The following is a 27,774-nucleotide window of genomic DNA, read 5'->3' as shown; positions in this document are numbered from 1 at the left end:
GAGGAAAATGACATTTTGGGGGGAACATTGATACGGTGCCATGAATGAAAAGGGGAGAATGGATGGAATGGGGAGTGAAGTGTGGGAACTGGACGTGGTGCAGCAGCAGAACACAGCCCGTGGGGGGCTGAAGCGATAGCATAGCGGGGAGGGCATTTGCCTTACATGCGGCCGACCCGGGTTCAAATCCCAGCATCCCATATGGTCCCCTGATCACTGCCAGGAGTAATTCTCGAGTGCAGAGCCAGGAGTAAGAGTAACCCCTGTGCATCGCCAGGTGTGATCCAAAAAAAAAAAAAAAAAAGAACACAGCCCGGTGTGTGTGAGGCCCCTGGGCTCCATCAACCTCAGCAACTGGTCAGGGTTGTGGTGTTTCCGGGTCTTCGTCGGGGACCAGATAGCTCCTCCCCGGTACTGCTGTGACAAATCGAGAGGCCCAGCATGCAGGAGCTTCCCCGCAGTGACCACACTGCTGGTTTGGCTGGGATTTGTTTGGGGGCCATACCCAGAGTGCTCGGGAGCTTTTTTCTGGCTCTGTGCTCAGGGGTCACTCCTGGAGGGGCTCGGGGACCAAGTGTGGTGCTGAGGATCAAATACGGGTCAGCCCTGTGCAAGGCAAGCGCACTGCTGCCTGTTCAACACTATTCCCATCTCTGAAATTTGCTTTAGGTGCCAAGGGACCCCACTGCCCAATTGCCTCCCCTCTATTAACTCATTTTATCTACTGGGAGGTAGGCAAAGCCCCAGGCACACTCGATGCCCAAGAGCCAGAGTGACCTTTAAGGAGGACGCAGGGAAGGAGCTGATGGCGGGGTCTTCCGCAGCTTTCGCTAGAGGGAAACGTGATCTTAAAAACACAGGGAACTTGGAAAGAAGCTTCACCTTCTCTGACTGACCTGGAAGCTTTCTGGCAGCTTCTCTCTGCAGAATGGCAAAGAAGCCGCCCAGGCACTTTTCTTTTGCCAGTCTCAGTTTGCAGCAACCTCTCCCTGGGCACCTTCAGCCTCTTTCACACAAGCAGCTGCTGCCCTCTGCACTTGGCGCCATTGCAAGCTCCTTCAGTCTGCTGGAGAGCTAGGGCACACATCCCTCCCCTACCCTCCCCAGCCTCACCTGACCTCCTGGTGCCCCTCCCAGATGCACAGTCGCCTCCATCTCTGAGACCGAACCATGAGGGCACAGAATTGCACAGCAGCCCTCGCCCCTCGTCCCCAGGGTGGCAGAAGCTGGAGCTGGAGCTTGTGATCATGCTCTCGGCAAGCCACGAGGATGAAGCGCTCCTGAGGAATGAGTTCCCCCACCTCTCCGGGCTGTGGCAAGAGGCAGCCACCTGCTGGGTGAGCAGATGGTCCTCCCGAGAATTGTGGCGGGTGACTTAGAGGTGGGGAGAAGAGAGGTGGCAGCTCCGGGAGGGGCGTCTACTGTTCTCCTCTCCAGTCACCTTGGTCACCTGGGGATGTGCCTGGGAGGGTCAGGACTGACCAAGTCTGCAGTGAACACCTACCCAGTTGGGACGCTGGCACCCCACCAGCTCCATCCAGCCATCATCAGACAGTGCCTGAGTCCCACTTGGTCAACACTGCACAAAAATTCATCTTGGGGCTGAAGCGATAGTACAGCAGGGAGATGTTTGCCTTGAATGTGCCCGACCCGGGTTTGATTCCCAGCATCCCATATTGTCCCCTAAGCATTGCCAGGAGTAATTCCTGAGTACAGAGCCAGGAGCAACCACTGAGCATCGCTGGGTGTGACCCACTGTATCACTATCACTGTCATCCCGTTGTTCGTTGATTTACTCGAGTGGGCAGCAGTTACATCTCTATTACGCTTAGCCCTGAGATTTTAGCAGCCTCTCCTTACTCTCGTCTTTCCCAACAATTGGAGGCTCTTTCAGGGTCAGGGGAATGAGACCTATTGTTACTGGTTTTGGCATATAAAATACATCACGGGTAGCTTGCCAGGCTCTGCCGTGTGGGCAGGATACTCTTGGTAGCTTGCCGGGCTCTCCGAGAGGCATGTATATATCTTTTACTGTATTGAGGATATAAATATGCCATGGGGAGCTTGCAAGGCTCTCCCGTATGGGCAATAGACTCTTGGTAGCTTGTCAGGTTCTCCAAGAAGAACATTTTGGGTGCGACCCAAAAAGCAAAAAATTAAAAAATTCATCTTGATGGCAGGGAGCTATGGAACTCAGGCTGGAGTGAGGGAGTGCTCTCTGCAGGAGAAGAAAAATCAGCCCAGACCTCTGCACACGTGCCTTGCAGGTTCATCACCTTCCCTCACCTAAGAGCCTTTCAGCGGGCTGGAGTGATAGCACAGCGGGTAGGGCATTTGCCTTGCACACAGCCAACCCGGGTTCGATTCCCAGCATCCCATAAGGTCCCTTGAGTACCGCCAGGAGTAATTCCTGAGTGCAGAGCCAGGGATAACCCTTGAGCACTGCTAGTGTGATCCAAAAAGAGTGTTTCAAGAGGAGGGCCTGAGAGATAGCAGAGCAGGCAGGACCCTTGCCTTGCAGAGCTGGGCTTGAGTTTGGGTGGCCCCATATGGGGGGGATTCCCAAACAAAGAATCAGGAGTAAGTCCTGAGTGAACCAAAATAAACAATTTTTTTTTAAAAAGTTCTGGAGAAGACAAAAGGTGAAGTAGAATAGTTTTGTTTATAGATTGTGAAGAGGGAACAAGTCCCACATTCAAGAGGAAGTATGTGGGTTTCTCCAGAGGGGAGAGAGTCAGAGAAAGGAATTCTATACCTCAAATTGACTTGCAGACAACCTGGCACACGGAAGTACCCTGCTTGCCTTTGCAAAGTGTCTCAGGTTTTCGCCCAAGCTGCTCCCGCTTGGGGCTTTCTGTGTAGCTAAGACTATTTCCAGGGTGATGTCCAGAAGAGCTTTGAGCGGCGGCCCACTTTCCCACTCTTACCACAGCCTTTTGATTCTGAGGGATCTGCCCCTCCCTGGAGGGTCCAGCTTTCTCTGGGCTGATGGCAATTTGTCATCTCTCTCAACCCTTGTGCCCACTATGAGGGCCCAACTTCATGCCCTTTGGAGGCTATTTTAGGCCTAGTGACAGAGCAGACTCTTTGAGTCACTTCTCAGTGTTATTTCTACTTGAAAATTCACTTTCAGCCCCACCTCCACCCCCAGCCCAGCTGTCTGCCTGCTTCAAGAACCCCACTGTGGCTGCCGAGCCTGACTTCCAGCCTCCATGAGGGGAGATCTGACACCACGACTCAACACACAGGGCTCACTCACACAGCACCTCATCCTCACTCGCAATACTGGAATACCTGCAATAAGGCCGTGAGAACCTCAGAACTAAGGTCACCTTCTAGCCCTGCTTCTTCCCAGGTGGGGCCAGGGCAGCGCCTGATGGATGGATCAGGCAGAGGGAGGCTGAGAGTTCGTCCCGGCTTCCGCTGAACTAGCCTTACACATGGTCTGCTGAGTGCTAGACCCCAAGGTTAGTACCCACGGAGCCATGTGGTTCCTGAGGAAGTGCCATCTTGCTTCTTCAACTCTGCTCTCAGGGGCCGGAGTGATAGTACAACGGGTTAGGCATTTGCCTTGCATGCGGCCGACCTGGGTTCGATCCCCAGCATCCCATATGGTCCCCCGAGCACTGCCAGGAATGATTCCTAAGTGCAGACCCAGGAGTAACCCCTGAGCATCACCAGGTGTGACCCAAAAAGCAAAAAAATTTTTAAAATACTCTTCTCTCAGTAGAAGCAGACCCACGGGGAGCACACCTGCCGGAGAACCCCCCAGGACAAAGGCGCCTGGGGCCGAGAACTATGGGGGCGGAAGCTGTTGCTCCTTCAGGCCTTCACTGGGTCTCCATGACTCAAGCCAAAGAGTGTGGCTGTTTCTCTGTCACAGACTGCAGCTGTCTGGTGTTTGGGAGCTGCATGAGGGAGGGACCCTATGTGTCCCCCCGGCCTGAGCTGGCGCCCCAGTTCTCAGTAAAGAGCCTGCTGAAGAATGACCCTGGTGTCTGAGCGCTCCCTTGGGGCACCTTTTCCTTGAAGGTCTCACTCAGGCTCCCCGTTCACCCTTCACATCCCTCTGGTGCATGTTCCCGCAGGCCCCTGGGAACGTCTGCTCCCTGGGGTGGAAGTGAACGCTGCCGTGTCCAGACGTTGTTGTGCTATCTGGGCTTATTTCCTAGCCAGGCCCTGGGTATTGTGTCTGGTTTCACTAGACTACATGCTGCTTTGGCAGGGAAAACAGCCTTTTGTGGCTGGTTTGTTTCTTTTACAGTGTGTGTGTCGGGGGCGGGGTGGAGGGCAACAGTATGCAGTACTCAGAGAGCACTCCCATTGGTTCTTGGGGGACCATGCAGTGCCAGGGACTAACCCCAGGGCTTGTGCATGCAAAGCCTGTGTTCCCTCCGTTTAAGCCATCTCACTAGCCTCACCTTCAGTTTTTTAATAATTGGGAGCGCTTTTTTGTTTATTGCGGGGGAGAGGGGCACACCCAGCAGTGTGCAGGGGCTACGCCCAGAGCTAGGCTTTGGGGTCACTCTTTGTAGGGGACCATGCTGGATCAAATACTGGCCACCCACACACGGAACCTATAGTAGTCTGTGGCGCTCTCTCTCAGCCCCCAAACTGGGAACTTCACCTCGAATTTCTCAAAAAATATATCCTGGGCACAATACTTTGTGAGGAAATGCAGCAATAAAGTGGGGAAGGATAATCTGACCAGATTTCAATACTAAGGAGGTATGTCATCATTTCCAGCTGGCGGAGATGAATTTTGGGGTGCCACATGTGGCAGTGCTCAGGGGAGACCCTGGATATTTGTCTGGCTGAAGCTCCTGGTAGTGACAGCTGCCATGCAGTGCCAGGGATCAAAGGTAGGTCACATGCATGCAAATTGGATTTTAAGAAGTAAAGAATGATATTGAAAGAGAGCAGTCAGGGCCAGAGTGATAGCTCAGTGGGGAGGGCACTTGTCTAGCACACAACCAACCCAGTTTTGATCCCCGGCATCCCATGTAGTCCCCGGAGCACCACCAGGAGTAATTCCTGAGTGAAGAACCAGGAGTAAACCCTGAGCATCATTGGGTGTAGCCACAAAACCAATAAAATAAAATAAAAGGACAATCAGTGGGGAACATACAAGTAATAGTAGAGTGCTTGCCTTATACACAGCCAACCTGGGTACCCCATATGGTCTCTTGAGCCCACCAGGAGTGATTCCTGAGCACAGAGCCAGGAGTAAGCCATGGGCATAGCCAGGTGTGGTAAAAAAAAAAAAAAAGCAAACAAAAACAAAAACAGTCAGAATAATAGGGACCAAATGAGAGAAGGCCCTCCAGAGCTTAACTTCGAGACAATCTCCAAGAAGACTTGGCATGTTGAAAAAGGAAAAATCTATAGGATTCTATAGATTTTCTATAGGAATCTATATAGGATCCTCACTCAACTTCTCTTAGCTGTGACATGGGTCAAAATCAGTTTTCCCCAAGGATCTGTTCCTTAGCTTGATAATTTGACGTTCTGCTTCTATCAGTGTCCTGGCTGTGTTCCATGGAGTCAAGGTGCCTCCTCAGCCAGAGGTCAGAGAAGCTTGTTCCCTCGGTTTGTCCCGAAGGCTTCCCCACAGAACTGAGCCTGAAAGTCACTGGTGCCAAGGACTCACTCCCAACTCTACGAAGACTCCAGTGTTAGGACTTCAGCGATTCTCTCAAGTGAGAAGCCCTCCTGCAAGGGAAGAGGGATCCCCCATCTCAGGGGTGCGGGGACCCCCAGATGGGGGAGCATGGGCCTCTGACCTCCAGTATCAGTGCTGGTGCTCGTGTGCGTGCCTCCTGAACCATTCCACACCACCTTTATCCTTCTTGCCAATCACCAGCTTTCATGTCTGTCCCCATTGGCCACTTGCCTCTCCCCACTCTCCCCTCCTCCCAGTCGGTGCGCCCCCTGAGCTGGAGTCCTGGGCATGGTGCCTGGGGTTTGAGCGAGAAGCCAGTAGGAGATTCAGAAGAGGCTGGGCTAAATCAGGTGTCAGGGGCTCAACAACAAGAAGTACAACCCCCTAAAGGCCACAGGCTCAAAGCTGGGCTGTACCCCAGAGAGAGGTGCCTGTGCACACTGTGGAATCCTAACGGAAGGAGCCCCAGGCATGGGCTATCACATGGGCGAGCCTTCAGGACATTGCACAAAGTGAGCAAGCCAGTCACCAAGGGACAATGACCGTGGTTTCGTTGGCGGGGCTGTGGAGAACAGTGCAGTTCGTGGAAAACAGAGGGGACTCACAGAGAGAGGTGGAGGAGTTGCCTAGTAGCTTCCTAAGAAGGAAAGACTCAGTTGCCCACAGTGAATAACGCCTAGTTCTGTACACTGAAAAGTCGAATGCTTTAGGATGGTTGAGAAGAACTCTTATATTATGGGCGTTTTACCACAAAGTTTTTTAAAAAGCAGCAGCAGGAAGGACCACTTGAGGCATCCCTGGTGTCCCCTGGTCATCCTGGTGTCCGTCTTCCTGCTAGTGCCCTGGAGGTGAGGAGGGGAGTGGGGGGTCCTGAGTACCCTCTGCCCTGTACACATGCCCAGCTCTCTGCTCGCGGCCCTGCATAGGGCCTTACCCAGCTCCCCCGCCCCCAGATACTGCTCCTTCTTTGGGGATACAGAAGCCCTCGGGGGACAGTGGCTCACAGGCAAACCCACTTGATTAATGAATTCATTCTTTTTTTTTTTTTTAAAGAAAATTAACTCAGAGACTAGTTGGGGTTGGAGAGGTCAGCCCAGTGTTGCCAGAGCTGTTTCTCTAGAGCTCGAGCTCAGGGCTAAGAAAATCCTTGGGGCCGTGGCTAGGGACAAGCCCAGGCCTCCAGCCCAGCTGTGTCTCCCTGTGCTGCTCTCTCCCTCTCCTGGGAAAGGCTGAGGCCCAGGCCCAGACCAATGAGCAGGCAGAAAGGGCTTCCCTCCTCCCACACCCCTCCAGGATGGCACCAGGCCACGGACGGACCCTCTCTCCTGGGGAACAGCCTTGTCGCCTAGAGCTTGGCAGGAGCCCTCAGGCCCATGGGAGCGGCCCTGTCATGAGGGGCCCTGGGAGGAGCAAAGAGTGACAGTGCTCGCCGCAGGTGGGAGAGCTGCAAAGGGCCACGGTGGCAGGAGTCGGCAGGGAGGGAGCAAAGGAGGCGCTGGTGCCCATTCGCAGCCCAGTTTCCTGCCAGGGGATTGGACAAGATAGAAGAGCTCTAGGGAGGGCAGTTATTGGGGTTCCACAGGTGTATGTGGGGCCCCGGAAGGGACGAGGAGGGAGAGAGAGGCTGCACTCACCCTGGAGGGGTCCGCTTCACCCCGACATGATGTGCTTGACAAAGGCTGAGAACAAAGATGCCAATCAGCGCAGCACCCCATCCCTCTCCACCCCTAAAACCGCTTCTCCCCGCTCCTTCCCATACTGACCTAACCCCTCCGCCCCCTCCCCCACCCCTTCTCTGGCCTGCCCTGAGGGACTCTTCCCATGATGTCAGGAGCAACGAGGCAGAGGCGCTGCTTGGGCACACAGAACTCCAGCATCTCTGCTATTCCCCAATACTTGGGGCAAGGTACCTGTGTCACCCCATTCCAGGAGGAAACGGGGCCAGAGGGGGCAAGATAGAGGTCACATGGCTAGTGTACCCTGAGTTTCTCCCATGCCCATTCCCCCTCCGTTACCCTCGGGTCTCGCTCCCAGCACAGAGAGTACATGCCTTAGGCGCGCCCCGGAGTGCAGCTGGAGCCAGACCCCTGCGGGCCCCGGGCTCCCTCCCATTCTGCCCAGCCTGCGCTCTTGCCCCGGTGCCTGGTACCTTCATAGTTGATGCAGCCGTTGGCATCCTCTTGCCCAGCCAGCAGCTGATCCACTTCAGCCTCGGTCATCTTCTCTCCTGAGGTGGGGGCAGTGGACTCACTCCAGACAGCAAAGGGGGCACAGGCAAACCCAGGCACCCTCTGGCCTGCAGGCTCAATCAAGGCTTCCTCATCTGAGAAGCCTTCCAGGCTTCCCCCCGCAGCCTTGGAGGGAGGCCTTTGGGGGCCCGGGGCCTCTTCCTCTGCCTCAGTGAGTGAGCAGACCAGGGCTCGGTGACAGGCAAAGGGGCCATACAGAGCTCCGCGGGCTGAGTGCACACGAAGCAAGTTCAGGAGGCAACAACTGATGCCCCAAAGCCACACAGTCCCCTGAGCACGGGCCAGGAGCAAGCCCCAAGCACAGAGCCAGCTGTGCAATAAAACAAAGCCAAGGACATCTGTCTTGATGGGCCTGGGGACCGTGCTCTGCTGAACCTGCTGAGCAAAGCTGGTTGAAGGAGGTTATCCTGCCCAGGGGCATAAAGCCTGGACTAGATTGTGACCCTGGGGGGGCAGAGACCCTCCTCCCCCATTCGCCCCAGCACCTCCCAGCCTGCCTCCCGCTGGGCATACCCAGGGTGGCCAGCACATGGCGCAGCTCAGCGCCCATGACCGTGCCGTTGCTCTCCTTGTCGAAAACACGCAGCCCCTCCACAAAGTCCTCCTCCGTGCCCTGCTCCTTGTTGCGGGAGATGTGCTGCAGGATGGGCAGGAAGGTGTCGAAGTCCAGCATCTTGCTGTTCATCTCTGCAGGAGCACAGAGCACAAGAAACAGAGTCAGGTGAGCAGGGGTGCGAGTCAAGGGTGGGGAGAGCCCCCCTCGCCACCCCCCCTCCCCGCCACACACACACACACACACACACACACACACACACACACACAGAGCTCCGTGGGGTTGGGATCCACCACAACACCAACACTTAAGGGCGGCCACTCATAGTTGGGGCATCTGGTCACTGGTCCAGGGGTACCCTGGCTCTAGGCACTCCTTGAAAAGACAAGGGCAAAAGGGGAAAAAGTGGCAGGATACAAGGGGCCCAACGGACCTCTCAGCCCAGACCTGACATTCACATTTCAGACTTCCGACGGGTGACAGACATGCGGCCACAGAGGGAAGCCGATGGCACTGAGTTGTGCACGGGGGCCAGGGAGACAGAGCTGCAAGGCCCAGGTTTGATCCCTTGCACCACACGGTCCTCCAAAAACACCAGATGTGGCCCAAACTGGCCCTCTCCACATTTACAAACTGCATTCAGATGTTGTTATTAGACCACATGGCCAGGGCTGACCGCGAATCAACCCTTTCTATAAATGTGCAGCTCCTCTGTAGAAGCCCCGGCTCATGGGACCACATTGTACCGTGTCCAAAGCTTTAAGGTGATGATGGATGTAGACCAATTCTTGATTCACCAGACATGTTGGTTCAGAGCTACTGTGTGCTTTGCAGGTAGAATGGCCTACATGCATGGTCTCCAAGCACTGTCGGGTATGACCCCCAAACTGACCAACAGAAAAGAAAACGGAACTCTACATGTCTGGGTAATGGCCCAGGAGAGGGAGGAGCCTGCTCAGCACTTGGTCCCTAAGAAGCCCTCCTGAGGGAGAGGCTCCTCTAGCCCTTTCCTGCCCACAGCCCCGCCAGCCCAGCAGCTGCAGGAAGGAGGGAAGGAGCCAACACACAGGCAGCATGAGGGACAGTGAGGGGCTTGCTGGGGGTCCTTCCTCGAAGGCCAAGCAGCCCTGGGCCGGGGAACACGCTGACGCCTGACCTTCCGGCTTGGGTTTGCCCAGCATGCGCAGTACTTCAGCGTTGGTGGGATTCTGGCCCAGGGCGCGCAGCACGTCCCCACACTGCCCATAGGCGATCTTCATCTCTCCACTCGGCGTGCGGTCGAACAGGGAGAAGGCTTCCTTGAACTCTGCAGAGAGAAGGGCCGGCTGACGCCCCTGCGCCACGGCAAAGTGGGGCTGGGGACTGGTCCGCTCCCTGGCTGGAGAGCAGGGCAGGGCGGGTGACCAAATGTTTCTGCTTCCCGTAGGACGTGGCCCAGCCCTTCCCCAGAACACCGCCATCCCATCCTCGCACACTTTAGAGGCAGCCTTGGTCTCTAGGACTTGTCCCCCCCACCCCCGAGGGTCAGGGGACCCCTAGGTCAGCCCCAGGTGTGGGCCCGATGCCTGGGCGCTGACAGTAACAGGGAGCTGAGAACAGCGTGGGCCAGGGAGTCCGCATTCCTCGGGCTCTCTTCCTGGCTCAGCCTCAGGGGCTCAGTCTTGTCTGCACACAGGAGCTCAGTCCTCTGAGGGTCAAAGGAGGTGGCAGGCTGCATGGGCACTTGGCAAAGAGATAAGCCCTGCCGGACACTCAGCTAATGCCAGTCCTTGCTGTCTGTTCTGGACTCCCCGGGGCTCCCCGGCCAGACAAGGTGACACTTGTGGAGACAGGCAGACCACCCCAGCCCTAGCACTGACCCGCACACCCGGCCTCGGGCAAGCTAGCAGCCTCTGAGGGCCCTGCTCTCCATCGCTCTGAAAGGTGGCCGGCACTGTCCTCCCCAGCGGGGGCTGGCGGGATTACAAAGTTCACGTATATGGTGGTGGTGGTTATTACTAAATTTCCTAACTCTGGAGCCAGGGGAGAACTGGCGAGACCAGGGCTGGTATGCAAGGAGTAGGGCTGAATTAAGGCAATCACGGGTCCTTTTCAGGGAGGGAGAGGGTGGGACTTAATTCTCTTTAATATGGATCCAACCAATTTATTACTGGGGATAATATGGCGGGAAATGGCACTGGAGTTACTCTAGCCAAAAAGAAATGGTTTGCTAAGTAGATTAACAACATTAATCACAGGAATGCTTTAGCCACTTAGGAGAAAAGCCATTTTTCATTCTCTTTAAATGATATAAAGGACTTCAGAAAAACTGATTTCTTTACAGGTTGCATATGGATTATTTACAAAACATTCCACATATCAAAGTGGGTTTCTAGAAAGGTTTAGTTGCAACTCTTGGTTAGGCTTTCTGTGAGTTTAAAAGATATTAAACTATATGTCTTTCACATTATTGAATAATTGAGTTCAAATTCCATTTGTATTGCTTCATAACTGTGTGGCTTGATAAGTGAATATTTAACTTCTATAAATCTCTTTACTACAGTATACTACCGAACTTACATTCAAATTAAATAAAATGATGAATATAAGGATTGGAGCAATAGCACAGCAGGTAGGGTATTTGCCTTGCATGCGGCCAAGCCGGGTTTGATTCCTCCGTCCCTCTCGGAGAGCCCGACAAGCTACTGAGACTATCCCGCCCGCATGACAGAGCCTGGCAAGCTACCCGTGGCATATTCGATATGCCAAAACAGTAGCAACAAGTCTCACAATGGAGACACTACTGGTGCCCGCTCGAGCAAATCGATGAGCAACGGGATAACAGTGCTACAGTGCTACAATGAATATAAAAATATTAGTGCATTTGGTATTGTCATATACAAAATTAATGCACAAACAGTGCAGTCAGCGTTACTGAGTTTAATTCCAATTCTACCACTGAACTGTAAGCTCAGGTCAAGCTACTTGGCCTCCAGGAAGGAACCTTGGTCTCCTCTAAGAAAAGGCACCAGGGGGAGGTAGGGGATTGTGGGAGGAAAACTGGGAATATTGGTAATGGGAAATGTGCACTGGTGGAGGGAGGGGTTTTGGAACACTATGTGACTGAAACCCAATCATGAACAGCTTTGTAATGGTTTATCTCTTGGTGACTCAATAATCACTGTATCACTGTATCACTGTCATCCCATTGTTCATCGATTTGCTCAAGTGAGCACCAGTAACGTCTCCATTCGTCCCAGCCCTGAGATTTTAGGAGCCTCTCCTTACTCATTTTTCCCAACGACTGGAGGCTCTTTCGGGGTCAGGGGAATGAGACCTCTGTTCTGTTTTGTCACCAAAGATTATTTTGCCTATTTCTGAACTTTGGAAGAGCCTAGTAAGCTCCTGTGGTAGGTAGGTAGATGTAGCAGGGTGGGGAGTACCTGGCAATGAGTTTCTCAGAAGTAATAAAACCAAGGTGTGATCAAAAGAAGTTACTCGGTCCCTCAACCCAAACTAGGAGCAGCAGTGAGTATGTAAGTGATGACACATAGTGGGTGAATGCAAGCAAATTAAATGCCTACAGCAAATATGGACTGGAGCCATAGCACAGGGGGTAGGGCGTTTGCCTTGCTGCGGCTGAACCAGGTTTGATTCCTTCGTCCCTCTCAGAGAGCCGACAAGCTACTGAGAGTATCCCACCCACATGGCAGAGCCTGGCAAGTTACCCGTGGCGTATTCGATATGCCAAAAATAGTAACAAGTCTCACAATGGAGATGTTACTGGTGCCTGCTCAAGCAAATCAATGAGCAGTGGAATGACAGTGATACAGTGATGGCAAATATAGGATAACCACGACTGCTACTTAGTACCTCAGTCATGACAACTGCTCCTCCTCTTGCTCCTCCTCCTTCAGGAAAGCTCAGGCAAACAGGGGAGAAGGTGCACGTGGTGGGGAGGGGGAGGGTGTGCAGTTGACAGGACTCACCTTCAATCTGGTCCGCGGTGAAGTCTATCTGTGGGGAGGGAACACAGAGGCATGAGGGCTGCTCCTGCTAAAGGCTTCCTGAGAGAAGCAGAAGTGACCTCCAGTGGAGGGGGTTCCCCTTCAGCAGCCCTTAGGAAGGAGACAACAGGCTAGGTGTGAACCCCCAGTCTCCTGATGACTGAACCACAAATGGGAACCATATGCAAGTCCCAAGGATTGAACCAGGGTTGGCCACATGTAAGGTAAGAGCCTTCACCTCGTGCTCTCTATTTGGCTCCTAATGCTAACTTTAAACCCAGTGCCTTCAAAAAATAATTTTTTTAAGGTGCTATAGTGATAGTACAGTGGTTAGGCCCTTACCTTGCATGTGGCAAACCTGGGTTGGATTCCTGGCATCCCATATGGTCACCCAGGCACCACCAGGAATAATTCCTTGTTAAAAAACCAGGAGAAACCCCTGAGCATTATCGGGTGTGGCCAAAAACAAACAAAAAAAATCAAGTGCCTTCAGAGAAGTGTTTCCTCACCCTATTCTCTGGGCCAGCAAGGTCATTAGTGTGGGCCCTCCTGGAGTTCTAACCAGTTTCCAGCCCCGCCTAAGTGTTCCCTGACTCCCTGAAGCCGGTGTTCCCGCAGACAGAAAGCTCTTATCATTGTTAGTGAAATGCTTGGCACAAAGTGAGCATTCAAAAAAATATTTGTGAGCAACAGAATAAATTTAGGATCCCCTCCCAATGTGTAATACAGTCGAAGGAAGCTCCGAGAATGAGTGACAAAGAAGAGGCATGAGTCACCATTTTAATTTAGGATCTTCATCATCCTTATTTCCTACCACCCTGGTCCCCCCTTCACTGGGGACGCACCCATAGGGCATGTCCCCTTCATGTGGCTTCATTACTAGTCCCAGTCTGGCTGCTGTGCCATCCCAGGCTGACCATTATCGGGACCCCTGGCTCCTGGACTGAGCTAGGAGAGCCTAAGAGGGGTTACCCCAGGTTGGAAAGGGAACCCACTATCGCCAGAAATGGCATATGCCCACTTTGCCAAAAGTGGGAAACCACCACCTTTGAGAAAGTCACCACATTTCCATAAATGGGGCAAAGGGTGACCGGCATGAACTCTCGGAGGAAAAAGTTGCAGTGTGCCTTGCTTTGTAATGCTTTGAGCCCGAGGAACCAATGCATGAGAGAAATTAGCACAAACATATAACATCAGGGACAGGGGAGATGGTTCAATGGAGCTCATGCTTTACATGTGGGAGCCCCCAGATTCAACCCCTGGCACCCTGGCACTCAGCCAGTATGACTTCTCAAGTGTATGTGTATATATATACAAATGTGTATATATATATATACATACAAGTATATATATACACAACCCTCAGAATATATTGGGCTTCAGTTTACTTTTGTTTTGTTTTACCTGTGCTCAAGGGCTATGCCTGGCAGTGGAACTATCTGTGACACCAGGATTTGAACCAGGGTCGCAGCTACAGCTGCATGCTAGGTGAACTGCCTAACTATTCTTACTAAATGCCTTTGTACTAACCCCCCAGCCCACTTTTGCTCTATTTAATGGTCATCCAAAGGGATGCCTGATTTTGTTTCCACTTTAATGAAACTGCAACAATTCCATTTCAGAAACTCCAGGTGGATGTGCAAGAAGATTGCAACCAGGAGTGTAAAATCAGGGGAGAAGGGGAATAAAGGGGAAGGCTTTCTCCTGACCTGAAACAGCGACTCCTATCCCTCTAGTGGAGGACTTTAACCAGGACAGATCAGAACTCGAGGTGGGGGAGTTGGGCTTTCCAAGACAGGTTCTTCCTTCAGCTATATCCAAGGTCTTACATGCCCAAAGAGCTTTATACACTCCCTATCCCTGAAGGGAGCCACAGATGGACCCAGGGTCCCTGGTCCTGTTGCTGATTGTATGAATGTGGGTGCTGGGACAAAGCCTGAAGGGCCAAGAAGGATAAAGCGACTAGAACACTGACATTAGCTTTCCAGCCTACTTGTCAGAGATCCTGGTACTATGCTCTTATTTTGATCTGATTCCTCCCCGCTCCAGCCCTACTCTACACTTGATATCCCCAGAGACCCACTACTCCCAACCTGTTATTAATAGCTCTCCAAAACAGTAGCCACTGACCTCTTAGAATCTGATGCCAAGCCTTAGAATGGCCTGTGCTCCAGAGACCACTGAGCTCTGCCTTTCCTGCCCCTTCCCTTTCCGGTTCCATTCCTTTAGCTACTGGGCCAGATGGCTGGGAGACCTGAAATGACTGAGTCAGCATCCAGGGCCTAGAGCAGCTCTGAGAAGAAGAAACTTCCTCTGTCATGGGGCAGAGAGGGAACAGGGATGACAGCAGAGCGAACTGTGCCTAGCTCACTTGCAGGTTAGGGGTGATGATCTCAGCAGGAACAGCCCAGTCCTCTGCATACTCCAGATAGCAGCCCAGGCTGAGGCCACAGGAGGGGCCCATCTGGGTTTAGGAAGAAAAGAATGGGGGCTCCGGGGATAGTTTAGTGACTTAGAACACCGTCCCTTGGCAGTGTAAGGCCATGAATCCTGGTGCCACCACACACAGAGAGTATGATCTTGGTGAGGCAGCTGCTTAAACTTGGCAGCTCTGCTGTCTGCGTGCCCACCATGGCCAGGAAGTACGGATTCTGGTGAGCACCCACACGAACACAACAGTGAGCCCCAGCGAGCATGTCAACCAGAAAGTGCACAAGTGCCAGAGTTACCCCTGGACTGCAGAGATCATGCAAGGGCTGTGTGCATACTTTACATGTGGAGTCCTGATTTTGATTCTCAGCACCACTGGGATTGACCCCTGAACACGGAACTGGAAGTAGACCCCCAACCACCACAGGGTAAGGACACAAAACAAAAATAAAAAATAAATAGTGCAATCCCTTGGAGGGCCCGCTCAGGATGGGAGATGCATTCTGAAAATAGACTATAGACTGAACATGATGGCCACTCAAACAAACCACAACAAACAAAATGAAAGAGAGAGCCACAGAAGTGGGGTGGTGTGGGGTGGGGGGGATGAAGTGGGGGTGGGGGGAGGTACACTGGGATCATTGGTGGTGGAGAATGAGCACTGGTGGAGGAATGGGTATTGAGCATTGTCTGACTCAGAGGGGAACGTAACCACAAAAGTTTGTAAGTCTGTAACTGCACCTCACGAGGATTCATTACAAAAAATAAATTAAAAATAACTAAATAGTGAAATCCCTTAAGGATCAGTGATGTAGCTCTGTGGTAGAGATGCTTTGCATTGTGAGGTGCTGATTTTGATCCCTGTGCATCCCCCCCACACACACATATACAACAGACATACACACAGACACACACACAGAGGGAACACAGCCCTAGCACCGCAGCTCAGGAGGCACAATGCTGTGGAACACTGCAGCCCAGCGTGTAAACACTGCAGTCTGATGTGCAACACCAGCAAGCAGCACAGCTGAAATGCACGCACATCACAGCCAGACATGTGAGGGCCCCTGGCCCTCACAGCCATGAGGGTGACAGAAATGGAAGGGGGAAATGAAGTTTTTTTAACTTTTTCTGGAGAGGAGGTTCACACCTGGTGATGCTCAGGGGTTACTCCTGGCTCTGCACTCAGGAATTACTCTTAGTGGTCCATGGGGGGACCATATGGGATGCCGGGAATTGAACCCGGGTTGGCCACATGCAAGGCAAACACCCTACCCATTGTACTATCACTCCAGCCCAGAAATGAATTTCAAAGGGAAGAGAAAGAACAGGGTTGTCTCACTTTGCTCCCTACAGCCGCCCTCCCGGGCCTCCCACAGCCAGGGCCTCCATGAGAGCCCTTCACAGCTGCACAGGGTAGCCTCATGGCCCTTCCCTGCTCTGCTCCTCATTCCAGTTCCACAGGCAGATGTCTCGGTCACTTCTCCAAAAAACCACTGATCTCTGAGGAAAGGTCCGCTCTACCTGGGGGAGGGGGCCCCCACCTTAGGAAAGGCTGGATGCCTAATCCATCACATCTTGCTCCCATTCCCAACTCTGCTGGGCGTAGTTAGGGGGGCAGAGTAGGGCTTCCTCAGAGGGGAAAGGTCAATACCCTGCCTCAGTGGCCCTGACGCCTGCTCCACCACCCTGTGGGACTGTGAGCTGGGCGCCAGAGCTGCAGCCTGGCACCGCCTCTGGGAAGTGGGTCACTCGGCTCCAGGGCCCTCTGGATTCTGAATGAGCACCATCCCCGCTCCCTGTGGCTGAGGCTCACTCACCTTCACACTTTTGGGATCAAAGGCAGGTTCCTTGGGTGGCTCAGGAGCAGGGGCCGGAGCTGGGGCCGCCTTGGCCGCTTCCTTCTTAGGCTCTGGCTTCTTGGGCGCCATGCTGCGTCTGGGTGGGGTGCAGGGCAGACCTAGGAGGAAACCCCCAGAGTCAACTTGTGAGAGAGGAGACCAAAGTCTGGGTCACCTCCTCTCCTTTTATCCTGGATAGGAACCCCCCACCCCCACCCCTATCGGGGACAGGGTGAGAGCAAGAGCGACCGTCTCTGACTATAAAAGGGAAAAAAAACACCAACAGGGTACAGATGACAACTATATATTGTCACCAGGTTTGGGGCTACCAGCCCGCCTCCCCCCACACCTCACACCCCTCTCAGCCTCCACCTCGGAGACAGGCTGGCTCCTTCCTGACGATTGGTGGAAACCCAGAGGGGCCAGGAGAACAGACCCTCTCCAAACTGTCAGCGTGCAGCCAGAGAGATGAGCTTTGAGCAGTTGATAACCCTCACACAATGCGCGGGGGGGAGGAGGCTTTTTTTAGCCCCTCCTGAGCAGAGGCAGCCCACTGCACATTCCATTGCGCCAAGGTCCTCTACTCTCAGAGCCACTGTGGGGCCATGCTCTGCCCTGAGGCTCAACTCTCCGGCCTGGAGCTCGGAAGCAACAGCTGGTCTGGCCACCCACACTGTCCCAACCCACAGGACAAGACCCTCATCTTCCAGAGCGGGCACTCCAGGAAGCCCACAGACCCCAAATCCCTGACCTACCACCCTCACCTACTCAGCACTTCATGGAGAAACAGGTGTGAGTGAAAGTTGGTGGGAGTTGGGAGTCAGAAAGTCTGAGCTGATTTTACTGCTCCTCAAAAATTCTGTGCTCTGTGGACTCGTGTGTGTGTGTGTGTGTGTGTGTGTGTGTTCCCACAGTGTTTACTGTGCACAAAATGCTAGTAAGAGCTATTCATAGGGAGGGATGGTTCAGAATAAGGTGTTTGCCTTGCATGTGGGTGGCTCATTTGATCCCTTGAACTGCATATGATCCCCCATGTACCACCAGAGTTGGCCCTTGAGCGTACAGTAAGCCCTAACCACAGCTGAGTGCAACCAGAGGAAAGAACTCTCTCACCCAAAGAACTACCCATATAGACTCTTGTCTGGTTTGGGAACCACATCTGGAGGTGGTCAGGGGTCACTCTTGGCAGTGATCTGGGAATGCTCATTGCTGGAAATAAAACCTTGGTCCCCCACATGCAAAACACATTTTCACACTCTTTGGACTATATTTCTGGATCCTCATAGAGACTTTTTAATTACATTTTTACCCCAATCCTATAAGGTAAATGTGATTATCACCCCCATTTTATACCTGGGGAATTTGAGACTAAGAGTAATCTAGTACCAATGTCACTTAGTTAATTAAATGTGAGCTGCAGTTAGAACTTTGGCTGTCTGATTCGAAAGCTTATGTATGAATAATTAACATTATTGCACCATTTATGGGAATAGAGACATAAAAGTTTATGTGTTTATCAGAAAGGTCAGGAATAATCCACACTAAAATACAAACAGGAGATAGCCCCGGAGATCAAGGTGGTGAGCAGGGGAGGATGACAGCAATTGGCAGGGATGGCATTTTTCTCACTTCCTCTGCTAATGGAAAATTTTTAAATAGGCGTGTACTGTTTTCGTATGAAAAAACAGTACTGAAAGCCAATTAAATGGTCTGGAAAACAACAGCAAAATAACATATCCATTGCGCAGAATTACTTTGAGCTGAATCTTGAGATTCCTGAACTCTGTAGTTCAAAGGAACAAACAGGAATACATCAGAAATGGCAGAGTCCTGCCCTTCCAGTCCTGCTTTCTCAGCCTGGAGTATGAGTGCCTGACAGCACCGGCTTTGTCTCCTTAGCTCCTGATCTCATGCCAGGCTCGGTCAGAGTCCACGGGGCACTAGAAGGTGATCAAGTCCCACCTCATTACACTCAAGGAGCCTAGGGCCTGGGGAGACTTTTATTTAAGCGGATATCTGGTGTTAACTACAGGCAGAGCTGAGCCCACTTGCTCTGGCTGCCTGTGTGCAGGTCCTTAAAACAATCTGTCCCCTGCTCTGTTCTGTCCCCTCTCTCCCTCCTGGTGGGCAGAGAAGTCTTGCAAGGAAACCCACACAGGAAAGGGGGCCAGGTCTGGCTTGAGGGGCCACAGAGCACTCATCCTGTCTGGTCCTGGGCAGGGCTGGCAGTTCCTTCAATCTTCCCCTTTCCTCTTTTCTCTTCTGTCTCACTTCCTCTCTTCTCTTGGTGCCTGCTCCATGTGCCTCTGCTCAAGCCCTTCTCTGATCCCTTACAGTTCCCTCCTATCTCAGTCCTTAGAAGCATGAAGGGTCAGGTTGCAGGGGACATAAGGAAAGAGGAAGCCCAGCCTCTCCCTGCTCTCGACTCCCACCCTCCCTTTTCCTGAAGTAGGTAGCCTTGTGGAGTTTGCTCAGATACTCAAAGACGGCAACGCTGCAGGCCAGAGTCTGGAAGACCCAGGCACCAGTCCTGACTTGGCCAGCCACTGCCCCTCTCTGCAGGTTTTCCGCACATGTATCTCTAAAGAGATAGTCAAGAGCACTCAAAGCATGTGCAGAGACACCCAAGGCTCCCCTGACTTGCCGCTGGCCGGTGTAAGGGACACAGGCAGCCCAGACCCTTCAGTCAACACCACTCCCGTGTGCCTGATATGCTGAGCACCCGGTGATCATCTCCCAAGAAAGATCCTCCACGGCTCAAAGGTTTAAAATAACCACTGGATGAGATGTGCTGATATGTCCCCACCCAGCTGAAATGCAAGCTATTTTGGTCTTTTGAGAAAGAAGAACCTTCAAAAATTCTGCCATCGGCTTTCATTTTTCTTTCTCTCCTTGCTCTTTTTTCTTTGTTAATTCTGAAGAGAAGCAGCTATCCTGGCTGTTTGGGAAGAGCTAAGGAGTCAGGAAGCTGGGAGAGCTGTGTGGGACTGAGGGTCATCTGCAAACACCAGAGTGTGTGGGGTTCAGAGAGCTCAGCACAGCGCCCTCAGGACCTTTAACCAGGACCATTTTCCTCTCCAGTTGTCACATCTGTATGGACTGGGGTGAGTTAGGCCCCATATACCATCTCTAGCTCTTAGGAAAGCCACAGATAATGAATTTCACTTTGTTTTTTCTCAGACAGATGAAGCAGGGGGAATGTTGAGGTTTTCCCAAGAGTAAATGTAGGAGAGGGGACCCCTATGACAGAGGCACAAGAGACGTGGCAGTGGGGAATGTGGAAAGTCAGGTGTGGGCTCAGGAGTGAGGGAGAGGTGAACTGGAATGGGCGAGGAAGATGGCAGAAGCTTTTTGCCCTGGCTGAAATGTCTGTGGTTCTGAAAGCAGGGAGCAGTCCCCTGGGCCTGGTGGTAGATCTGTCATCCAGAACTCAGATGAGGAGCCCAGTGACCTGAAACCTTAGGCCTCAGGCACCCCAGAAGGGGAGGAGGTGCTCTTTAGTCCATTCATTTTTGTTTAAGCTACCCCACCTTTTAGAAAGTGTCTGGCACTTCAGGACTAGCAGAGGGCCATGAATGTGTCCCAATGATAGAGCATACCTGCCTTGCACGTGTGAGTTTGATTCTGCCATTGATGTGGGGGGGGAGGGGGATGTCAAGGGGGAATCACAGCAATGAGTAGCAGAGAGCTGTGGTTTCCTAGACAGCATGTGCTTGTCTTTGACTTGTTATTACTGAAACTCATGAGCCCAGTGAGTGAGGTCAGATGTTTCGCTTCCTTGGGGTCTATCCTTCACGTCCATGGTCACGGGCTTTGACTGGCAGATCTCGTCCCACCAGAGCAACCTTCACAGGGCTAGGACAAGGTCTTCCTCTCCAGTCCCTGGGCACCTACCGGAGCAAAGGGAAGAAGAGACTGCAAAGATCCGGACAAAGCAGGTGCTGGAAGCCCAACAACCACCTCTGGGGGCGGCTGTGCAATCCCAGAATTGCTCGTGCCCACGCACATGAGCCCCAGAGGAACTTCTAACTCAGGAGCTGGAAAACACAGGACAGAATTTCATACAACTGGTTTATACCACTTGTCAAATTCAGAGACCCACACAGGGCAGAGAACTGACCTCTGCCCATATTTGGTGCTGGGCCTAGGCACAAGCTCCCACTTCCTCTCTTCCCCTCTAAGCTTGCAGGGTCTGTGTCCTGCCCAAGAGAGCCACAAGTCCTCTGCATAGACCAGATGTCACTGACAACAGGCCTAGCTGCAGATGCCTTTGTCCTCATTGCCCTCCTTCCCCTTTTCATAGACAGCAAGGGACCAAGCCCTAGAGAACAATTCCCTTCATCTGTCCCCACAGTGGGGTCTAGGCAGATCCAGCTGTTTCAAGGATGAGGTTAGAGGACCCACAATGGACCCAGAATACCTGAGCTCTGGTCCTTATTAGGTTCATTCCTGGGCCTACCTAGTTAACTTTGCTATGCCTTAGTTTTTCCATCAGCAAAATAGGGAGCTAACATAACTTCAGAGGATGGTTGTGAGAAGTAAATCGGTTCATAGCGACACTGCACTTGGAAGAGTGCCTCATGCAGAACAAGCACTCGTGATTCTCAAGCTTGGATCCTGACTGAACCCATGGGACTGTTGTTCCCTCTCCCAAGATCAAACTTGACAGAATAATGAAGAGGAAAAACACCAGGAAATGGAGAACAGTGTGAGAAAGCCCAGGGGGAGGGGAGGGCCTTTTTTGGGATGAGTGAGTGTAGTCTTGGTTGTGGGGAGGTAGCCAGGCACAGCTTGGGGTAACCTAGAGGAGCAGCCCTGGGGTGCTGATCTCTCTCACCGGCCTCCACTGTCTTAGAATCAGCAGTGCTCCCACCCATGTGATGGCAGTCTGACCTGGGTGGTGGGAAAGGGCACTCCAGGGCACAGCCCGTTTACTGTGCTTGTGGGAAGCTGAGAGAAAGAGGAAGGGGCGACTGAACTTGGAAGGGCAGTTTTATTCCCCTCATCTCTAAGCAATTTAGCAATAAATAAATAAATAATAAACTCTCAGTTCAGTGAGTGACAATCTAAGAAGTGCCTCCCTGTGGCTGCTTCTCCCTGGGTGGGTGTCACTCTAGGAGGTTGACACCAACTGACTTAGGAGTTTGGGAGTCAGTCTTAGGGCTTATCAGCAAACTCAGTGGCACTGGTATGCACTGTTTGACAGAGCAACATGTGCACCCACAGGCAAAATAACAAGAGAGAAGAGGAGAGGCACAAATTCAAAAAGATATTGCGTCCCTGATTATAGGTTGAACTTCACCTGGAAATATGACAGTAAATATGACAGCAAACAGTTTGGGGGTTGTTTTTCTTTTTTTCCTTTGATCACACCTGGTGGTGCTCTCAAGGATTGCTCCGGGCTTTGTACTAACTTTATACTCAGAAATCACTCCTGGTGGTGCTGGGGATTGGAATGCTGGGGATTGAATCTGAGTTGGCCACTTGCTCCAGGCCCATACTAGAATTTTAAAAGCAGCTTAGAATGGGGGGCTGGAGCACAGCTCAGGTGAGGCCCTGAGCTTCATCCCAGTGCTGTCCACATGAACTGAGTCCAACCCATGCAGCTCTGCAGCCTGGGAACCCCTGGGCCACAAAACAGCCACAAAACTCAGACTAAGAGAGTCTGAGTTCCAGACAATATATGTGCAAGCTTTGCAACTAAAGTGTGAGCCCCGATCATTACAATAACAATGGCGATAAAAACAGAAAGGGGAGCCTAGTATATATGCTAAAGGAAATTAAAGAAGGCGCTGGAAAGATAGCTCAACAGGTTAAGCAGATGCTGTGCATGCAGGAGGGTTTGTCTCCAGCACCATGGGCCCCTAAGACCACTAAGAGTGACCCCCCAAGCACAGGACTACTCAGGAAGTAAGCCATGAACATTGTCAGGTGTTGTCCCTAAACACAAAGCCAGAAAACAGAAATCAAAGAAAATATCACCAGCATAACACCTGAAGAAAAAAAATCCAAAAAAACTGAGGAGGCTGAGAAGGACTCAGTGACAAAAGTGCCCGCCTTGCTAGTATGAGACTGAAAGTTAAATCCCTGGCGCTGCCCACGTACACTGAGCAGGTCCCAGTAGTTCTGGTCTTTGGGACTCCAGCACGGCAACAGTGTGTGATTTTGCTCCACCACGACCTGCTGTGTGCAAGCATCACAACTGTGTACGCCCTAGCAAGCATAGAAGCTCAAACTAGTCAAGCACCATGGCCAGGTATGCAAGCCCCAGCAAGCATATATGTGAGCACCACAAATAAGGACAAAGATTTCTGGGCCAGAGAGACAGCACATGTCTTCCATGTGGTGGACCCCAGTCCCACCCCTAATACCACAGATCTACAAGCATCACCTGGTATAGTCTTGCATGGTCAAGCATTGCCTGGGTGACAAAGACAATGAAAGTACCACACCCTCAGGCTCTCACAGTGAACTACTAACCAGATTGGCAAAAATCACCCATAGGGACCCCTGAGCACTGCTTGGGAGTCCCATCCTACTAAAAATATGTGCCTACATAGAAGCAGGCTGGAGACGAGGGATATGGGAAGGGAAACTGGGGTAGGAAATGTACACTTGTGAAGAAATGGGTCTTAGAATATTGCAAGACTGAAACATGGGGCCAGAGTGAAAATACAGTGGGTAGGGCATTTGCCTTGCACAGAGCCAATCCGGGTTTGATCCCTGGCATCCCGTGTGGTACCCTGAGCACCTCCAGGAGTAACTCCTGAGTGCAGAGCCAGAGTAACTCCTGAGCATCACCAGGTGTGACTCAAAGAGCCAAAAAAAGAAAAGAAACCCTCAATCACGAACAACTTTGTAACTATTTATCTATGTAAAACATATGTAACTATGTTTTATCTCAATAAAGACAAAAATGTACCTCATAAAAGAGTGTGTAGCACTTAAACGCAAGGTATTTGACAGAAATACAATAACATTCACATAAACAAAAATATCTGCATATCATTTCACTAACAGTAGCACTGTAGCACTGTCATCCCGTCCTGTTGTTCATTGATTTGCTCTAGCGGGTACCAGTAAGGTCTCCATTGTGAAACTTGTTATTACTGTTTTTGGGATATCGAATACACCACGGGTAGCTTGCCAGGCTCTGCCGTACGGGTGGGATACTTTCGGTAGCTTGCCGGGCTCTCCGAGAGGGACGGAGGAATTGAACCCAGGTCGGCCTTGTGCAAGGCAAACGCCCCCCCCCCACTCCCGCTGTGCTATAAGACAAAGTTCTAAGGAAAAGAAGAGCCTACTTGTAACGCAGCTAGTGCTTTCTACTTTTTCTGTGCTCAGGGATCACTCCTGGCCCTCAGGGAGCCATATGAGGTACTAGTTTTTGAACCTGGGTCACCCATTGCAAGACAAACGCCTTAATCTCTGTAAGAGTGCCAGGCCCAGGTTCTATTCTCAGCACCATATGATCCCTGAGTGCCCCAGAAGCTACCCCAAGCAGCGAGTCAGGAGTAGTAACTGAACATTGCTAAGAATGGCCCCTAAACAAAATAAGCAAACAAAATGAAGGACATAGAGGCCAGAAAGATAGTTTAAAGGTTAAAGTGTTTTCTAGATATATTTCGCTTCCGCCATAGATCTCCTGAGCATCATCAGAGGTCACTCCTGAACAGTCAGGAATAGTCCTGGAGTAGTGCTGCGTGCCTCCAAACAGAAACAAAAAGGGGGAGAAAGGACACACAGTTAACAGCACTTTTTTTCTCAGCCTTAGACCACATACTTGTTTGGGGGGCGGGGCTGGGGAGGGGTACATTGGGTCACTTTCACCTGTGCTCAGGGTTTATTCCTGACTACTCAGGGATCAATTCTGGTGGTAGGCAGTGGACCAGATGCAGTTCTGGGAATCAAATAGAATCACATGTGCGAAAAGCAAGTGTCCTACCCACTACACTATCTCTTTGACCCTGGGGATTTGATTTTAATGCTTAATGTGGTTCTTTCCTAGGTTCCCTTTCCACCAACTTATTTTACTTCTAGGATTCTGACTTCCTCCTTGGCTTTACATCAACTCCTCTGTGACTCACATCTTGTTGTCAGACCTTTTCAGCTTTATGCATCATACCAAGTTTTGTCCCTGACCTGCCTCTTTATCAAAATTACTCTCATTTATTGATTCACTCAATACTTTTGAGAAGGTACTATCACTAAGACAAATAAGGTAATTCCTGGGCTAAAGTAATAGTGTAGTGAGTGGGGTACTTGCCACGCACATGGTTGACTAGGGTTCAATCCCCAATACCCCATATGATTCCCTGAGTACTGCTAGGAGTAATTTGAGTTCAAAGCCAGGAGTAATCTCTAAGCATCCCTGGGTGTGGCTCAAAAACAAAACAAACAAACAAAAACTAAATAAGGCAATTTCCTGGCCCCAAGGAGTTTACTGGTATTGAGAATGCAAGTATACAAACAAAAGGGTTTTTTCAGGGCTAGAGCAATAGTCACTATCAATGTCACTGTCATCCCATTGCTCATCGATTTGCTTGAGCGGGCACCAGTAACGTATCCATTGTGAGACTTGTTGTTACTGTTTTTGGCATATCAAATACGCCATGGGTAGCTTGCCAGGCTCTGCCGTGCAGGCGAGATACTCTCGGCAGTTTGCCGGGCTCTCCGAGAGGGATGGAGGAATCAAACCGAGGTGAGCAGTGTGCAAGGCAAATGCCTTACCCACGGAGCAATAGTACAGCAGGTAAAGATGCTTGCCTTGCACATGGCCAACCTAGGTTAGGTCCCAGGCATCCCATATAGTCCCCATGAATGATTTCTTCCTGAGTGCAGAGACAGGAGTAAGCCCTGAGCATACCAGGTGTGGCCCCCAAGTAAAACAAAACCAAAAAAGGGCGGGGGTGGTGGTGTAGGATATCATTGGTTTGTCCTTTCTCCCTTGCCACAAAGAGTTTAGGTTTATCTGGTAATAATCTCTAAACATTTTAAGACAACATTGGTATGTCCTGTTCCCCTTGCCACAGGAAGCTTAGGTTTATCACAGTGCTCCCAAGGCACTTCTATTCCACTGTGGTCATCTGTAAACTCCTCTCCATGCTTTCTTCCCCAACCGGTCTATCACCTTTTCCCCCTAATCAGACTCTGTTAACTTGTATGGTCAGATTCCTCTCAGAAATCTATGATTTTATATGTATGAGTGAAATATTGTCTTTCTTTATGTCTTTTGAATAGTTTAGTTTAAAGCAATGTCCTTTGGGGCTGGAGTGATAGCACAGAGGGTAAGGCGTTTGCCTTGCACGCGACCGACCCGAACGCGACCGACCCGGGTTCGAATCCCAGCATCCCATATGGTCCCCTGAGCACCGCCAGGAGTGATTCCTGAGTGTAGAGCCAGGAGTAACCCCTGTGCATTGCCAGGTATGACCCAAAAAGCAAAAAAAAAAAAAAAATAAAAAAAAAATAAAGCAATGTCCTTTTTGTATGAAAAATGGAAGACATTTAATATTATGCCTTATAACCTGGGATTTAATTGGCCTTGAATATTATTCATTCCTGGGCATCTGCTTTCTCTACTTAAGCCTCAGCTGCCCTTAGTTCCTAGTACCCCAAAAGCAGGGTCCCGATGAGGGACTGAAAGGACCCAGGGCAAGTTGTGAGCTACCCTGGCATCGATATGAGCCTGGCCAAAGCACCACAATTCTTAACTATAAGAGCTTGATCATGGACAAATATTGTCATGACCCAAAAGCAACGACGAAAGTAGGACCCTGATAGGGATGGGAAAGGCTAATCTGGCCTGAGCACTGTAGTCTGAGATCGAGATGGCCCCAGGAGAGCAATTCTATAAGCTTAATGTATCTCTTAGCTTAATGTATCTCTTACTGTGTCCATACAAAATGATTAATATTATGAATGCTAACATGTTAGTTGGACAAGGAGAGGAGAAACACACCCATGGGATTCCACTCTTGAAATCTACCAAGAGATTCTGCTGAAAGAGAATCTGTCCTAAGAAGCAGCATCCCCTGAGGGAAAGAACTTTACCCCTATTGATTGTGACCACACCTATGTGTAAGCCCCAACCCCTCATGCTTGGGGAGTTAACTTGGCTGTAAGAGGGGGCTGGGGGTTCCAGTGCCAGATCTGGAGAAGCCAAATTGAGATCCAGATCCAGGGCGAGGAGAATGAAGTAGCTTGGGGGAGGAAGAAGCATGAGGAGAATCAGAGGAGAATGGAGATGAGAATGGAATAAACTGCAACTGAGACCAACCAGCCTGGCCCTCGTTCCTTCCTTCGCCTTCTCATCGCCATCAACCTCCCTGGGGTGGGGGAAGCGGCGGGAGACTACTGAACGTGGCCGGCAAGAGAGATAGAACGCCACTGCCCGGTGTCCCCCTTCTTTGTGTTTACATAAAAATCTTCTTGGGGGTGCCTCCTCCAGATGGAATCCCGGCAACACTGAGCTTCTACTAACATGGCTCCGGTATGTGGAGACTAGGACTATTTCTCCAAACCATGTGGCTGCTTATGCGGCCGTGTGATATACAAAAAAAAAAAAAAAAAAAAAGTTCAGGAACAGTTCCTTTGCCCCTAAACGGCCATGATTCCAGAGGCACACAAACCAGTCTTGGAACGCAGCAGCTGCTGGCAGAAATGCTCCTGGATTGCGAAATAAGCTATAGCCCTGTGCAGCCCTGGAAGGGGAAGGTTTTTTGTCCCTCTGCCTTTTCTCCTTTGCGGCAGCATGGCGACCACCACTTTTCAGGGCCAACTGGACAGAGAGGTAGGAGATTGCAGTGACGGGGCATGAGGGAAATCTCACGATGGGGGCTGGGGTGCGGAACTGTCCCTGCTTCTTGCCCAAATGGGACCCCAAGTGGCCGCCCACGAACAGCTCGTCCACTCCTGAACAGCCATGATCCCTGAGGCATATAAACCAATCTTGGAACGCAGCAGCTGCTGGCAGATATACCCCTGGACTTAATTACTAAAATACCAGAATTCCAAAACCACATGATTGTTGTCACGGCCATGTGACATCATA

General features: G+C 51.3%; 1 protein-coding gene across 2 annotated transcripts in view; it reads right to left on the bottom strand.

Moving 5' to 3' along the window:
- Positions 1-6,378: 6,378 nt before the first annotated feature.
- Positions 6,379-27,774, bottom strand: part of MYL4 (myosin light chain 4) — a 34,702-nt gene continuing 13,306 nt past the window's right edge. Inside the window, exons 2-9 of one of the 2 annotated variants that reach the window (XM_055130669.1) lie at positions 20,616-20,758; positions 16,701-16,840; positions 12,433-12,460; positions 9,621-9,770; positions 8,425-8,598; positions 7,812-7,889; positions 7,297-7,341; positions 6,379-6,504 (exon numbers count right to left, since the gene is read on the bottom strand). In XM_055130669.1, coding sequence (XP_054986644.1) covers positions 7,313-7,341; positions 7,812-7,889; positions 8,425-8,598; positions 9,621-9,770; positions 12,433-12,460; positions 16,701-16,811 — 570 coding nt within the window. In that variant the 5' untranslated portion in view covers positions 16,812-16,840; positions 20,616-20,758 and the 3' untranslated portion in view covers positions 6,379-6,504; positions 7,297-7,312. Of the gene's footprint in view, positions 6,505-7,296; positions 7,342-7,811; positions 7,890-8,424; positions 8,599-9,620; positions 9,771-12,432; positions 12,461-16,700; positions 16,890-20,615; positions 20,759-27,774 lie in introns of those variants that run through there. The other variant, XM_055130670.1, reaches the window with a different exon arrangement.

Source organism: Sorex araneus, chromosome 3, assembly GCF_027595985.1.
Source record: "Sorex araneus isolate mSorAra2 chromosome 3, mSorAra2.pri, whole genome shotgun sequence".
NCBI lineage: Eukaryota > Metazoa > Chordata > Mammalia > Eulipotyphla > Soricidae > Sorex > Sorex araneus.
Note: the sequence above shows the minus strand (reverse complement) of the source record. Positions and strands in the feature narration are given on the sequence as shown.